Below are 16,128 nucleotides of genomic sequence, written 5' to 3'. Positions count from 1 at the left end.
TACTTTAGAAATAAAGTTGTGGTCAGACGTTTACAAGCACATTTTCTATCAATTTGGAGACTTTCTGATTTATTTGAATAGCTCTTTTTCCAGCGTGCTTGTTTAAATTTATTGTGGATATTTCACAATCCTGCAAGGATAAGTGGGTATAGACAGACGCCAAAGGTTGTTGAAAGTCTTTTAACTTGACAAGCTCATGGTCTATTGGTGACCATGATTGCCTGTGTAAAAGTGAATTTATTCAAAAGCACTCATTAGGACACAAATCTGAGTGATGATCCAAGATGGAGCACTGCAGATTCACACAAGTTGGGAATGTCTTATGGAGCCATTTCTAAACTATAGTAGATTCAAAGATCATCAGTCCAAACAGGTGTGAGGAGGCGGAAGTTATCTGGATGTGTCGACACCACCAAGATCTGGAAGAAACTATCGTCCAAAGATAAGAGAGCTGGTAGTTATCGGCAGGCTCAAACCTGCCAATAACTGCTGGAACACCAGTTAAATCTGCTGTTTTTCATAAATAGAAACCTGTAAATACAGTATAAGTTAAAGCAGATTTGTCTCATAAGGTTTGGGCAACACATCCATCTGTCCGACAGAAACAAATTACAGAGCAAAGAAAAAACTCAAACCGACTTTTTTTTTTCTTTATTCGATAATTGAGACAATTCAGAGGGAAAAGAAAAAATATCACATCAGATTGATTGTTTGACTAATAGGGAAATGCATAAACCTGATTACTTTATCAAATATATGTTAGCATAGTTTAATACAATGTTCATGTACACCACAAACAGTAAAACAAGTCAGCAGTACCGTTATTGTCATCATAAAACATAAAAAGAATCCAAACAAAAAAGAACAAATCAAAGTGTTTACAGAAGACAACCCAAGTGAAATCTTTTGTTTACTTGAATCACTTATTAAAAAATAAAAACTTAGATGCATTCTCCGGCTGTCGAAGTGTGCTTCGTTCTTTCAGGGAGCAAAGTGGAAAATGTTTCAGTCCCTGCATGAGAGCAGCCCACGATATTGATTTTAAGGTTGGAATCGATACATTTCATCGTCTTGATTGGATTAGCTGTTTTAACTTCAACTTTTAATTGGATTTCACCTTTCTAAAATGACACAGCATTTGAAAATCAATAACCCGAGTGTTCAGGAAGTTCAGCATGCGGAGCTGCAAAATGGAGGAACTCGTCTGACACCTGCCACGAATGGGGCCTGCTGAGGTCTAATAAATCTAATTACGCCTTTATTAGGGAGAAGACACATTAAATCAGTTACCTTCTGTGATAAGGGTGCGAAAGAAAATTAAAATGCAACCTTAAAGACTTTTGATAGAATATTTCCAGATTTAAGGAAAGATGAAGGATCTTAATGTGAGAACGACACCTAAGCAAAGCATAGTCTGTTCTGGAGGTAGATCTACAGCAATCATGGACAGAAATCACTAAATAATCACGCGCCCTGATGGCTAGCGACCCAATAATAAATTCGGAGACTTTAATCCGAGTCTAAGCTCGGCAAAATAGCAGTAAAGCACGGCAAGTCGCAGAACTCCAATACCAGACAGGTAAACATGTATCTGAGATGTAACTGTTCGAGGCATAGCTGTTTGTTAGGCATGTGGCTAATTATTTTTCTTTTGTTCAGTCAGATGTCATAGATGACAGAAAGAGCAGGTGGTCATTTATCTAATTAGCCCAGCAGACCCAACCATTACAACAGATTAGAAGCAGACTGCAGTAGACCGCTATTATCTACACTGGATCCCTTAAACGCCATCATGAGAGACAAAGCTGACAAATTACATGTGTTAGAAACCCCTTGTTTTTGTGACATTAACCCTTATTAAAACCCCAGCAAGCTCATAAGAGCCTTTTTTGTTTCAGAAAATCATTTATTAACCATTTTAAAGACGCAACTTCCATTTGTGGTCTTTCTAAAATATTATTAATAATAATTGGGAGCAATTAAGCAAAGTCAAACAGCGCAGTTTAACATATAATGACTCAACCTTGGATGATAAACACAAAAGTCACACAGAGATTAACTGATTCCATCCTCCCGATCACGCTGCGGTGTCATGACCTCCTTCAAGCTGAGAACAATTGGGGACAATCGAGTTTGCCGAGGGTGGCACAATGTGTGTGTGTGTTTGGGTCAGACTATGTTAAAAGCATAAAGCCATGTTAGACAGGACACTTGGATTGTGTTCACAGATTGTGCACACATTTGGCACGCATCGCTGAGACTTAAAACATGCTGTCAGGACAATGACCGATTAGAGACGGCTGAACTGATGCCTCAGGCCACTTGTGCAACATTCATGCTAATTATTTTTGTTTAATAAAGAAACATGTTTTAGTTAAATCTGTTCTCTCGATTAATCCTCATATCTTTAATAAAGTAAAGGTGCCAAAGACAATTCAGTTGGCTTCTTTTCTCTTTTTTTTATCTTTTATTTCAACTGCATTGTTTTTTGTTTGATATTACATTTATGGATTCAAGTGAAATTGAGAAATATTTTCCCTCTTTGTAACTTTTGTTTTCCCAGAACATTTGACACATTTTGTTTTTAAGATTCAGACTATAATGTGATGATGCCTTTTAGAAAAATGTGTGATTGAAACTAGTATTATACCCACATTTATACCCACATTTGCCTTGCAAAAGTATTCATACCACTTGGACTTCTCCTAATCATAATCATGTACCTAATGCCATGTAGCTTTAAAAAAAAAAACAAAAAAAAACAATGTTTAAGAACTGCTTTTCTGTTTTCACTCAGCTAATCTTTTCTGGTATTAACATTTGTCTGATAATCTGAAACATTAAATTGTGGGGGGAAAATCTGTTAATTGCAAATATGTTGCACAAAATTGTAAGTAAAGATCACATACTGTAAAACAAAAAATGCAACAGACAGAAACATATTCAGAATGTAATTTATTCAAATATGAATACCTATATGTTTGCTACAATCACAATTTGCAGCGCAATAAATTGGCAACTTTATATAAGACTTATAAACAGAGAAGTAACTGGTAACACGTTCACAAAACAAATGTTCCAGTGTTGAGGTCTGACTTAAAACAAAACAAGGTTTGAACACAAAATATTAAGAAACCTAAAAAGAACAAAGTTAAAAAAAATTACAAAGGTCCAAACTCCAATCTCCTGTGAGATGCCAAGTAACAGCTGCCTGATGGAAATATTCACGTCTACAACTGAGAGTGATGTAGTGCAAGGCGGTGACTTGTAATGTTAAGCTTGGCAGCCATCATTAAAGTTCAGACATAGGTCCAAATTCATCAGCCAGAATGTAAACGTAATAATACATTTAAAAAAAAGCAGTCAAAGAAAAATTATGAACAATGTTTATTGCTTCAAAAATCTGAAACCAAATAAGAAAAATAAAACAACTTATCAAAAAAAATCAAACATACATTTTCCCTTGCATTGCCTCCACAAACACCTAAAAATCATGATAAAAAGTTTTCAAACATCCAAGAGCATGAGCTATAAAAACCGATGAGCAAACATATGAAACCACGCTCATGCAAATTCAAACTGGAAAAAATTCAACACATACCCATAGTGAGGACTTTTTTTTTTAAATTATCTTCCTTTTAAAATTAAGTCTTCACATTAAAACAGACTGTGTGCTAGCATAAAATTCAGTGCATATTATTGAACCGCTACCATCAAAAACTTGGTGAAACATGCATTTAATAAATGCTTGCTGACTATTGCAACATTTTCCCAGATCTTTGGTCGGTGTGGAGTGTACAGTGATGGCAAAAAAACATAAAAAAAAAAAAAAAAAAGTGGCCTGGACAGGCACTCAAAATTACTTGGATAATATAGTATTCTCTCCACACACGATAGGCTTTGTTTACATACAGATTTTTCAAAGAAACTTGCTCACACAAAGCTAGTATAACTATGGCATGACCTATTTCTCTAATTAAATCAGTAAAGTCTCCAGCAGTTTCAAACAGATATAACTAAACAATCATAAATAAATTATACAGTGTTACCAGAGCAAACACCACTGCCTAAACTGCAAAAAACATGCATTTGCAACATTTTGATGCTAGCTGTTAGCACGAAAATACAGGAGCATTTAACTGCCAGGGCTAGGATATAAATTCAAGAGCAGTGTCTTGTTAAAGCAAAAAAAATTTACTGTCAAAATGAGATACAAAACTCGTTTTCATATCTCATTATAATGGATAAACTTTCTCATTTCATCAACTTACAAAAATACATAGCTGACAGGTCACTTCTTAAAAAGGCATAAAGGTTTTCCTCTCACTCTCCATCTTTTCAATATTTTCTCTAAATGAAACGCAAACACCCCACGTTGTTGGAAATGTATTGTTATGACTAGAACATATTTTGGTTTTATTGAGATCAAAAATCTTGTTAAAACATAAAACACATTTTAACAAGCTAAAACAAGAAAGTTTCTCATTACAATAAGATACTGTTCCTGTTTTTAAACAGATGGCCAAGTGTCAGCACAAAATAGTTAGCTAAGTTTAGCACAGAACAATTTATAAACTGTCAGGCCTCAACAGTAAGCTAAATATTCAGAAGGATCTCATACAACGCAAATGTTAGCCAAATGTTAGCATAGAACGGTTAGCTAAGAGTTAGCAAGAAGAACAGTCAGCTTAGTGTGAGAATAGAACAGCAAGCTGTAAGCACGGCACAGTTAGCAAACTGTTAGCACAGAATAGTTAGGTAAGCATTAAGACTGAACAGAAATCTTAGCACATAACTTCTTGTTGTAGAAAACAGTTCTTAATAGGGATAGGATTGTTGATTATCAAGCTACATAGCACCTAAAACAATTTTTTTTAAAAAGCATAGCATAACAACAATAATTCAACAACAAATTATTGTTGTTATTGTCAATAACAACAATCTAATAATTTAGATTGAGTGGAGTGGGTTTGTATTCTATAAAATTTAATCATATTGAACTGAAATGACTTTTGTTGTAAATTGGAACTGAACTGGCAGTCCTTCACTTTTGCTAGAAATAGCCATTTTGTGAATGTCTAGTAACAAAGTGTTGGAAATTGATATTATTTGTATTTTAGACAGCATGTTATGGTTTGCTCTGCTAATTTGATTTTTTCCTTTATATGCCTGTTTCTAGAAATAAATGTATAGTTCCTGCTTTGTCTATGTACGTTTCCACAACAATCCTAATCTGTGAGCTTCCCTATCAGAAATATAAATATGCACTTATAAATTAAAAACATTCATAAAAAATAGACCTAAGCTACAGGACTCAAATGTCATGTCTCAAAATCCACAGGAAAACTATTTGTACCAATCCTCTGTATTGCAAGTGCTATGGTCAATACAGCAAGTTGATTTAAAATAACGGATTACCAATGTGGTCAGTATATTTATTCTTTGAATGTGAAAATGACTATATTTCTTCTATCTATTCAGCAGCAAACTGACAGTTTACACTGATTTTACTTACACAGGTGGAAGAAATCAAGTTTCCATAACTGTCAGCACAGTCAAGGGAAAAATCTAAGTATTAGTGTGATGCTTGTTTTAGATTTTAGAGAAAAAGCAGCAGTCAGGTGCTGTTTTGTAATTGCAACTGATCATCAGCAAGTCTGACCACCTCTATAAAAGCTTACAGGTTTATGTTAAAGTGGCAGTATTATGTATTTTTCAGGTACATAGTGCCATTTTATAGCACAATAAAGTAAATGTCAACTTTTGTTGTTATGAAAAATGCTATATACATCAAAAATTACTTAAAATAAATTTGACTTTGCAATTGTACACCTTGAAATTGGGCCCATGTCTCTTTAAGAAGTTCCTGCTCTTTCTGACACTCATTACAATGTTTTAAGCAGCACTGTACTGCTAAGTAGTTCATATGATGAGTTCAGCAGACTCATACTTCCACTAGCTGTTTGCTAATTGCTGCTGCCGCTAGTCCGGAGGAGCTGAATAGGGAAATTGCGCGGAAAAGACGTCACTCAGTGAGACTACACGTCTTACATAGCTGAATGGTTGCCATGGGAGATACAAGGATTTCTCAAACATGCATGAAAGAATCAAAGTAACCCTCCAGGTATGTTTTTGATTGGGCAATATGATTATCACATGAAGTAAAGCTAAAAAAATACATAATACTGCCCCTTTAACACAATGACAAGGACCAAAATCATCAGCAATAATGAAGAAAGAAGCACCTGTTTCAATCAGTCAACCTCAGAAGAATTATAGAGACACTTGCAGATAATTTAAAGCTCCTCACTCTACAGAGATAAAGATTGTTCAGAGTGGAAATCTTTTAAGTCAGTTGACAATTCTCCTGAGTGGACATCCCAGAAAACTTTCAATTTCAGACTGTCCACTCTCAAAGAAATTGACAAAAACAAAACAAGAGCTCAATTGCAGGTTCTCCAACCATCAGTTTGTATGTGAAATGTTAAAGTTCATTCCCGGAATGGTAAAAATGGTACAAACCACCAAGACATAACTGAGATTAAAGCAGAGATATTTGACCATAACACACAGCGCCGTATTGATAAATACGGTGCTGTGTGGACAAATACTCCAATACCATATGACAATCAGAGCAATGATTTGGGCTTGTTTGGTAGCCACAGAACCCTGAACTCCTCTGTATGTCAAAGTTTAATATATCCAACAGTAAAGGTCGGACAGATAGAAAAATTAGTTAATTAGGTAACTAGAATCAATGTGTTGCTATGGTTATTGACCTCAATCTAATTGATATGGTGTAGTGGATGAGCCATAAATAAGAGCTATAATCCTCACTGGACTGATGCTGAGTGATCATTATTGCTGCTAATGGTGGTTCTACAAGCTAATAAATTATGCACCGAGTGTACTTAGTTTTTCCCATGACTGTATACGAGATAAGATTTTTTTAATCTTATGACTGTACCTTGAACTCTTCATGACTCAAGGTATCTCTAGCAGTATCATTTGACAAATAATATACAGCAAACATCAACTACTGATCAGTGAATATTAAACTCATATTTAACAACAGGATTAACTACAAAAGTCACTATCGAGGAGTGATAATATTAGCTTGATTTTGCGTTAGTGCTCTCAGCAGTCATATGACATCTCTAGATTGAAAGGTATCAACTTTGTTCAGTGGTATTATGCTCCTAAAAATACACACATTGTAGTTAAAACCATAGTAAAACAATCAAAGAAAACATTCATGAATCATTAGAAGATAGTCATACTTCAGACCCTTTTCTAAAATTTGGTAAATACCAAAAACAAAAACAAGGCACAAACTTTATACAAAAATCAAACACTTCTAACAGATTTGTAGTTATTCTGTCTGTAGCTAATTACTAGTGAAGGCTCTTTATGACATAACCTGAGAGATGTCCCACTGCTTCCATCCCAATCATGTAAATAACTATTAAAGGTGGTTTCCAGATGCTAAAAATAGCAGTCACAGTGATCAAAACTTTTTAACACGATTCCAAAATAGTGTTTGTGACCCTGTTCCTGGAGAGAAACTGAATAAAACCAAGCAAAAACCAAAACAAAACATAAGTATCTGCTGCCCAGCAAGAGGGCAGTGAAGGTGTGCAGACAGATTTGTTTTAGGAGTATGTGGAGTGTTTAACTGTAGCAACGTCTACCGAAAGTGCAGGCAGGAAGGGGAATGTAGAGCCACAGAGCTACACGTGGCTGCGGTAGTGGTGGCCGGCGTGGAGAGGCTGTCTGCTGCGCAGCGGGAGGAGCCACAGAAGTTTCCAGCGAGTGCCACAAACCTCAGCGAGCGCCCACTGCCACGTTCTTTTTGTACCATATCTAAGCAGAAAAATACCTTAATCACCTTAAAGCATTTGGAAATTTTGTTTTACGTATACGGCTAAGTGGCTGCTTTTGAGAAAATTAGCTCCTTGCCCAGGGCGGCACGGCATCGGGGACGGCATGAATATTTGTTAAAAACAAAAAGCGCAAATAGCAATGTGTGAGCTGTGACCCAAAATCTATTTTCTATAACATGTTCAAAAGGCATAAGCTCCCTTGCTGTGTTGATCACAATTTACGACTGTCGTAGACCACAGCCGGTTTAGATCAAAAGGCTGATCTGAACCCAAACAGAATCTGAAACCTATCTGAAAATCTGAAAGTTATATGCTTGATGGTCAGCCTTGGGCTACTGTGTTTTTAAAAAAAATAAACTCACAATATAAACAGCATAGAGAAAGCTAAACAGGAATAACACATCTTTATTTATATATACAATATATTGTGCAATCTACTTAAAGCTGTGTTTGGAAGTCTCCCATTCTGTGTTACATTCACATTACATAGTCAGCTACTCTGCTGTAAAACAAGATAAGCCTATTTGTACTATTTTTTACAAAAAATATATAAACACAGTGAGGATTTCCCTCTGAAATCTTGCTAAGCCCAGTGGTAAGGGCACAATGGCAGTCATTCAGCAGCCTATACAGTTTCTGAGTTTAAAAAAAAAGATTTAAAATATCACTAAGTAATTATGTGTTAATGGAAGACATTATTAACAATACCTAAACACAAACTATAAAAGCCACAAAACACCTGAAACATATAAACAAACAATGCTTAGCCTAGTGGGGGTACAAGTAAAGCCTGGTGGCCCGCCAGGCTTATAATGCACAGAGGGAAAACCTGACAGTGTTCTTTAGCTGGTTTTTAATCATATTTAATGTTTATGTATTTATATTTAATATCTGTACAGTGTGAGCATGGGACACTGAAGTCAAACTTCTTGTTTATGCACATAAACTTGACCTATCCCGATAACACAGGGCTGAAGAATCCTAAACATTCACATTGGCAAAACTTCAATTTATTTGTTTCAATATTTTCTCTTGAACAAATAAAATTTAATAAAAATCAACATTCATTTTCTTAACACAACCTTTATTGTAAAAAGCATAAAATCCCCAAAGCTTTTACCTTTTTTAACTACAAAGCCAACTTAAACTTGGATGAGTCCTAAAAGATAGATGCTATATACTGTAGGTGCTTTAAAGCACGTTTTTTGATTTATAAAACCATTTATTCTATAAATGTACATATGATATGAACTCCTGGAGCTTGATATGTGCCTACATATTGAGGTTTAAAACAAACAGAAGAAACATTAATATAGAACCTGATGATTTGAATGATATTCATGTTGTTGAATGGAACCTCTTTTTATTTGCATGAATTTCAAGCTGCAACCATCTGTTAGATAAGAAAAACAGACTCACGTTTCACTGGAGAACTCAGACATTTTCTCAATAGTGGTCATATCCTGCAAAAAATAACAAAAGAAATCATATATGATTATTTATTCCACTGTATCACAAAAAAGTAGCAACCTTGTGTTTTTAAATGTGGGTGGTTGGTTGATCTTTGATGACCTCTGGATATTAATATTTTTAAAATGATAGCAGCACAAACATTTGACACCAATCTTGTTTGATTTAAAGAGGGTGGGGGACCAACTTCACTCAGGTCATTTTGGTGCTCTTCATAAGCCCTTAAATATAAATAGATAATATAAATTATATATTTAAATTATAAATAATATTATTTATTCTTTGCTGAAGCTAATGACAGTTTGTAAAACTTCTAATTAAATTACAATCCATAATTTTCTGTTTCTGTGAGGAGCGTGGCCGATTTCTCTTTGCCACCCTTCTCTTTGCCAATAGGAAAGATGTGAAAAAATGTACCGTAATTCAGGTAAAGCAGAAAATGGCGACCACTTTCATAAATTTGTCTGTATTTTCAGTAGGATCAAAAATTAAAGCAATTGAAGCAACTGGAGCAGTGAAGAACACAGCTGGACAAGTATACAAGGAAGTTAATATTCAATCAAAACCTCAAAGGCAAACAAGGTCATGTTGGGGTCACCAAGTCAATATGTACACACCTTCACTAGGATGCTATTAATATTGCAGGCTGCTGTATGTAGACTAATTTAATAACAGGAAAAGGCAACGTCAGAGCAGCAGCAGTTTAATGTCCTTAAAGTACTCACTGAGAGGACGCCAGCCATCTGCGAGTAAAACAAGCTCGACATGCCACCGAACATGACAACGCCCATGAGCGCTGAAACTCGCAGCAGAGCCAGTTCATGACGTGTCGTAAACTTTTCCTGAAAGGTGAAAAAAAAAAAAAAAAACAGTAAATACAATAAAAACAACTCCAGATTTTCTGTTTTTCTTTCTTGAAGCTGTGTTTGATTATAATTTATGCACAAGTTAAAGCTATTTCTAGATATTGGCAAAAATGCAAACGCATTAATTCACCTGGTCTAGTCTTGTCAGGGGCTGGAAATAATAGTACTGGCAAAAGTCCAGCACCAGTGTGAATAAGCTGAGGACCTGAGTGTAAAAACACAGCTGCAGGAAGAGCCAGTGGTTGTCTTCTCCCACGCAGTTATTGATCCTGCAAGACAGGAAACGGGAGTAAGGGTTTGAACTTTTCTGAACGTCAGGATGGATGTATTCCTGGACGACATCATCAGAGAGGAGACAGTGAGGCTGGTCGGCACCCTGGCACCTCAAGAACAAAAAAAAAAAGTTTCAAGAATCAGCTCTCCTTTAATGTGTGAAGTTGTGCTTCTGATTTTCGCCAATACACAAGAGAAAAATTTGAAAGTAATGTACAAAAAGAATCCACAAAAATACAAAACTGAGGCGACTTTAATATACATGCAGAACGGAGACAGGAAATGAACAGATCCAATTTGAAAGGAACCTTTAAACTGGCTGTCACAGGGTCTGAGAGGGATCACTTATGGAGCTGCACGAGTACAGGCAGTTGACGTGGGCATGCTCTTTGTCAGCAGGAACAGGGAAGCTGATAACAGTTAGTGGGAAGATGGATGTAGCTGTGGCTCTGCAACACACACATGATCAGTATCCATTGATAATACGGCCAATCGAAAGTTCAATAACTTCACTGAACTTCCAATCCAGAATCACAAAGCATTTTGGGAGATGTAAGAGGAAAGGCTTTAGGCTATTAATCTACTAACTCAGGGGGTCCAAAGTCAGTTCTTGAGGGCCGGCATCCTGCGTGTTTTAGTTCTCTCCCTGGTTTAATGTACCTGGATAAATGATGGCTCATTAGAGGCCCTAGGAGAACACTGACATGCTGAAAAGGTTGTTACTACCACCAGGGAAAGAACTAAAACATGCAGGATGCCGGCCCTCAAGGACCGACTTTGGGCACCCCTGTACTAACTCATTCACTTTTTCGTTACCTAGCAACAACCTGTTGAGGAACTTGTGCAGCAGCAATTTCAGGTTTCGCCACCGCACCTCAACTGTTTAAAAATAATAAACAGCAGCAAAGAGTGAAGGGAGAAAGTGAGTACAACAGCTGGAGAGGAGAATGTGGGTAAAGCATTAAAACAATAATAATATTGTTTTAAATATCATTACAGATATTTAAAAAAAAAAACTAATGAAAAATTATCAACTGATAGGAAACACTTATACTGTGATAGGTTTTTCAGCCATATCATCCAGCTCTAAGCTAAATATAAGATAATACTTAAAGAAATCTGTTTGAGGATGGAAAAGGTGGAGGTTCAGGGGTTAGATCAAATTATATCCATTAATTAGAATGGGGGGCTGCACAGTGGCGCAGTAGGTAGCACTGTTGCCTTGCAGCAGGTCCTGGGTTTGATTCCCAGCCCAGGGTCTTTCTGCACAAAGTTTGCATGTTCTGTGCATACGTGGGTTCTCTCCGGGTTCTCCGGCTTCTTCCCACAGTCCAAAACCATGACTGTCAGGTCTTTCTAAATTCTCCCTAGGTGCGAGTGTGTGTGATTGTTTGTCCCATCTGTCTCTGTGTTGTCCTGACAGACTGGTGACCTGTCCAGGGTGACCCCACCTCTCGCCCAGAACGTTAGCTGGAGATGGGCACCAGCATCTCCCAACTCCACCAGGGACAAAGGTGTTAGAAAATGGATGGATGGATAGTTAGAATGGTCCAATTAAGGTTGAGAATCTGTAGAAAGCTGACAGCCTCAATCCTAGTTGAAATTGAGTTATTTTGCGAAGAAGATTGAGCAACAATCTCAGTTTGCTGCTAGGCAGAGGTGGTAGAGATGTACTATAGAGGACCTACAGCCGTAAGTGAAAACATGATTCCACACAGTGTTGACTCAGAAGTTGCTAAACGTAGTTTTCAGATTTTTACTTGTAAAATAATAAAATACATGCAAGAAAGTACAAGATGGTGTGAATACTTTTGCGAAGACTATTTCAGTCAGTAAATACAGAAGGTAGATTACTGAAACCCTTACTGCTATTCAACATGTCAAACAAAGTCAAGCGAGCACTTGGGAATAAATGAGATCAGAGTAACCGTATATGCTCACCAGGGGCAGTGGTGGTCCATCCTGCGCACACAGTGGCCACAGCGGCTGCAGTGGTGCGACCTTTTCGGTCTCATCAAGTTGCACTTATTGCACAACTCCCACTGTTCTCTTTCTGTGAGACAAATACATCTATAGTTTAGAGCTGAAAATACTTCATGATAGACTAAAAGAGACACAGAAAGAAAGGCTTTCCATACCAGAGTGAGGTATATGTGGATCCACAGGAAGACGTCCGGGATCTGCGGTGGAAGCTCTGAGCAGGGCCATCACACATAGAGCCGATGCTAGGTAATAACCTGTGGATACATATAGACGTGAGGCTTAATGAGCCAGAGCCATTCACTGGACCGCTACTGAAATCCTCAGGAGAAACAGCGACACTCACAAACAACTAAGGCCCAGGGGATGTGCCCTTCGTCATAGTGTGGGTGCAGCACCAGTTTGGGAACGAAGAAAGTGTTGTAGAGCCAGATCCCAAACACCACGCTGATGCAGAGCCAGCCCATCGGATCCACTACGAAGTGAAGGCGAAGCTTCATTTCTGCTGTTGCTCCCGCTCAATGGATCCCCACTGCCTCTGGAAACTAATCCAAACCAAGTTTCCCTGAGATTATATTTAATACCGCAATAGATTAGACCGAGATGACTTCCTCTAGTTCCTAAAGGTGCTTCGTTTCCTCTTAGAAAGGCTTCTTTGGTGAAAGTTTTAGGCTTATAAATACTCGAAAAGTGTTTAAACGAGTTTCACCGACCCGCCCAGCCATCCTGTGGGCTTTCTGGCTCACTGTCACCTTTGGTTGCCATGTAGGACGTTTCAGCGATGTCCTATCCTATCTGCATTGTCTGTTACAAGAAATGCTTGAGCGTCCTTCTGTTTTGTGCTTCACTTCATTTCACTTGTAGCTGAAACTATTTGTCCATGTTGACCATAAAAAGTTAATCGTTCACTATTAGTTGTCCTTAGATACAAGTATGTGCATGGTTGTTTGTCCTGCATGTCTCTATGTTACCATCATGGACTGGTGGCTCATCCAGTGTGCACCCTGCCTCTCAACCAAAGACCACTAGAAATGCATTGATATTTATCGACATACTCACAAAAAAAAAAAAAAAAATAGTGGAGAAAATAGTAAAATACTACTTCTAATACTAAAATAACACTTCCAACAATAAAAAAAACACAATTTGTTTTTATGGCGTTTTCAACATCATAACTGGAAATAATTGGAAGATATATTGCCTAAAATTTTTCTGTTACACTTGAGGCAATAGAAGGAGGCAAAAATAAAAATATACGCTGTGATTAAAAAAATATTGTATTTTTCACAACCTCGATTTTTAACCTGTTACGTTTGACATCAATCTTTTAATAGCAGATACTATAACTACGGTGGCCGACAGGTGCAAATGCGCAGCAAAAGAGAAAACATGCAAACAAAAAAGAAGACACCCCCGAATGAAATGCAGCAAATAAAAAGAGAGACGCAAACACCCCCGAATGAAATGCAGCAAATAAAAAGAGAGACGCAAACACCCCCGAATGAAATGCAGCAAACAAAAAGTGTTGAAAACGGAAGTGCTCCAGACCACTAGGGGGAGTCAAAGAAAATAGTATTCATTTCTATGGGACCAGATGCAAGATTCTTCTTCTTCTTCTTCTTGGTATTTATTGGCGGTTGGCAACAAACTTACAGTAGCATTACCGCCACTTACCAGTATGGAGTGTGGTTCGAGATGGTCTATAAACTTTCACTTTCTACCTTTTCCCTCCATTAACTCCTGATTAAACATACCCCCACACATACACACCTGCTTATATTATCCAACTTGCTTATAACTTTATATACCCCTCTTTGATATTCTTTACACACTCACACCCAACTTGCTCTACTCATATCCTATGAAATAGCTTTGTTTTTTTAAGATACCGAATAATTATTTGAATATGTCTACTCCCGAAATCTCTCCTCAAAAATTCTATTAAATTAAACCTTTCTTTAATACCTACACACTCTCTCAGCATGCATCTTCTCTCTTCTTCATACTTACAACACTCTAAAATAACATGCTCTATTGTTTCAGACTTCTCACAATAATCACACTTTCCAGATGCAAGATTCAGAGAGATACCTTTACTTTCTTTCAAATTTCTTTCTCTGAATCTTGCATCTGGTCCCATAGAAATGAATACTATTTTCTTTGACTCCCCCTAGTGGTCTGGAGCACTTCCGTTTTCAACACTTTTTGTTTGCTGCATTTCATTCGGGGGTGTTTGCGTCTCTCTTTTTATTTGCTGCATTTCATTCGGGGGTGTTTGCGTCTCTCTTTTTGTTTGCTGCATTTCATTCGGGGGTGTTTGCGTCTCTCTTTTTATTTGCTGCATTTCATTCGGGGGTGTCTTCTTTTTTGTTTGCATGTTTTCTCTTTTGCTGCGCATTTGCACCTGTCGGCCACCGTATATAACACCTGTATGAGCGTCAGAATCAACAATCTTGTGTCCAGTCTCCTGAATTTTCAATTAATAAATTCATTATAAAGAAATGGCAGATGTCAACTAAAACAGAGATTTGGGGATACCTCGGACACATTTACAAACGAATCTCATCTTATCTTTTCAGGTAAGAGGATAAAACCACAGCAGAAGCCCATAATGTGTAAGCAGCGAGTTAAATCTACAAACGCTGGATTTTTAACCGAGAAGTAGTTACGGTAAGCTTCCTCCATCTCCATTCATACTGATAACACCTGACACCGTGATGGGCTTGGCTCCATTCAACTCCAACAATGTTAGCTAACAGCTGGGCCCAGCGGAATTACACTCAGCTATGACGATGTAAAAAATAAACTATTAAACCCCTGAAGTGTCAGTGATGATATTATTATATGCTTGAAAACACGACTTACTTTTTTCTTTGCTTTAACGTTGCCCCGCGGTGTGCATGTAGCAACCCAGCGGCTACTTCCTCATCCGACTCTGTGTGGGCTGGACAAATCCTGGTTACCTGCAATAACAGTACTGTTTCCGGTTGAGTCGCGGTTAGGAAATTAAAGGCATGGACGCCGTTTTTAAAACTCACCCATGTGAATTTAAAAGGGAAGATATTGTTTTTGGCAAATTGATTCGATCCAATTCAATTCAAAAATACCCAAGCATTGTTGTAACTCATCATCCATCTTTAAAGAGTTGTTGTGGATTGTGATGCTGTGGACAGGAAGTAGTTCCAACAGCAGTCAATCTTGCAATGAATCTGAAGAAGCCTCTGACTGAAGACTGTTTTCTAAGACATGCTAGCAACGTAATATCCAAGCAGGAGACGCTATTCCACATTAATATGTCCTGGATGACATCTTTAGGTTGTTGGCAAGCAATGCTAAGCTATTTCCTTTTAAATTTATGTCTGGCATAATTAACAAGACATGCGGGGATACACTGCGGTTTGGGATATGAGTCTTGCCTATTATGATCAAAGGAAGAGATGGTTTCAGCTTCCTCCTTGTCTCTCTCCTCCTTGGTTCTGCTCTGCAGCCATGAAGCCTCTTTTTCAAGTCCTCGGGGAGTTGGGGTCGTAAAGTTCAAGTATTATTTTAGCTTTTGATATGCTAATCAGTTGCTCCCAGTTAAAAAACATAATATGTTTTTTCCATGTTTACATATCATAAAAACAAAGCTAAGAGAGCTATGCTTCAACCAAAAA

General features: G+C 37.4%; 1 protein-coding gene across 2 annotated transcripts; it reads right to left on the bottom strand.

The window, feature by feature from the left end:
* Nucleotides 1–2,938: 2,938 nt before the first annotated feature.
* On the bottom strand, nucleotides 2,939–15,572 carry zdhhc21 (zinc finger DHHC-type containing 21). Of its 2 annotated transcripts, none has more exons than XM_023346124.1 (8): nucleotides 15,338–15,572; nucleotides 12,819–13,037; nucleotides 12,631–12,729; nucleotides 12,434–12,545; nucleotides 10,350–10,488; nucleotides 10,079–10,195; nucleotides 9,303–9,346; nucleotides 2,939–7,863 (listed from the first exon to the last, which is right to left on the bottom strand). In XM_023346124.1, the coding sequence occupies exons 2-8, from the start codon at nucleotides 12,970–12,972 to the stop codon at nucleotides 7,731–7,733; spliced, it is 798 nt and encodes a 265-aa protein (XP_023201892.1). In that variant the 5' UTR covers nucleotides 12,973–13,037; nucleotides 15,338–15,572; the 3' UTR covers nucleotides 2,939–7,730. The 2 variants fall into 2 exon arrangements, with proteins under 2 accessions (XP_023201892.1, XP_005799643.1); XM_005799586.2 differs by having other exon boundaries at nucleotides 12,819–13,017; nucleotides 15,338–15,571.
* Between the last annotated feature and the right edge of the window lie 556 nt (nucleotides 15,573–16,128).

The sequence above is a fragment of the Xiphophorus maculatus genome, chromosome 14 (assembly GCF_002775205.1).
Source record: "Xiphophorus maculatus strain JP 163 A chromosome 14, X_maculatus-5.0-male, whole genome shotgun sequence".
Lineage (NCBI taxonomy): Eukaryota > Metazoa > Chordata > Actinopteri > Cyprinodontiformes > Poeciliidae > Xiphophorus > Xiphophorus maculatus.
The sequence above is the reverse complement of the archived record's forward strand: the minus strand, read 5'-3'. Positions and strand labels throughout refer to the sequence as shown.

Bases quoted from the DNA above. Each gene is read 5' to 3' on its own strand.
- zdhhc21 (XM_023346124.1), bottom strand. From the start codon at position 12,972: ATGAAGCTTCGCCTTCACTTCGTAGTGGATCCGATGGGCTGGCTCTGC. The intron at 12,546-12,630 runs GTATGGAAAGCC...TTTGTCTCACAG, and splicing joins TCCACATATACCTCACTCTG to AAAGAGAACAGTGGGAGTTG. The intron at 10,196-10,349 runs GTGAATTAATGC...TTCACCTTTCAG, and splicing joins CCCTGACAAGACTAGACCAG to GAAAAGTTTACGACACGTCA.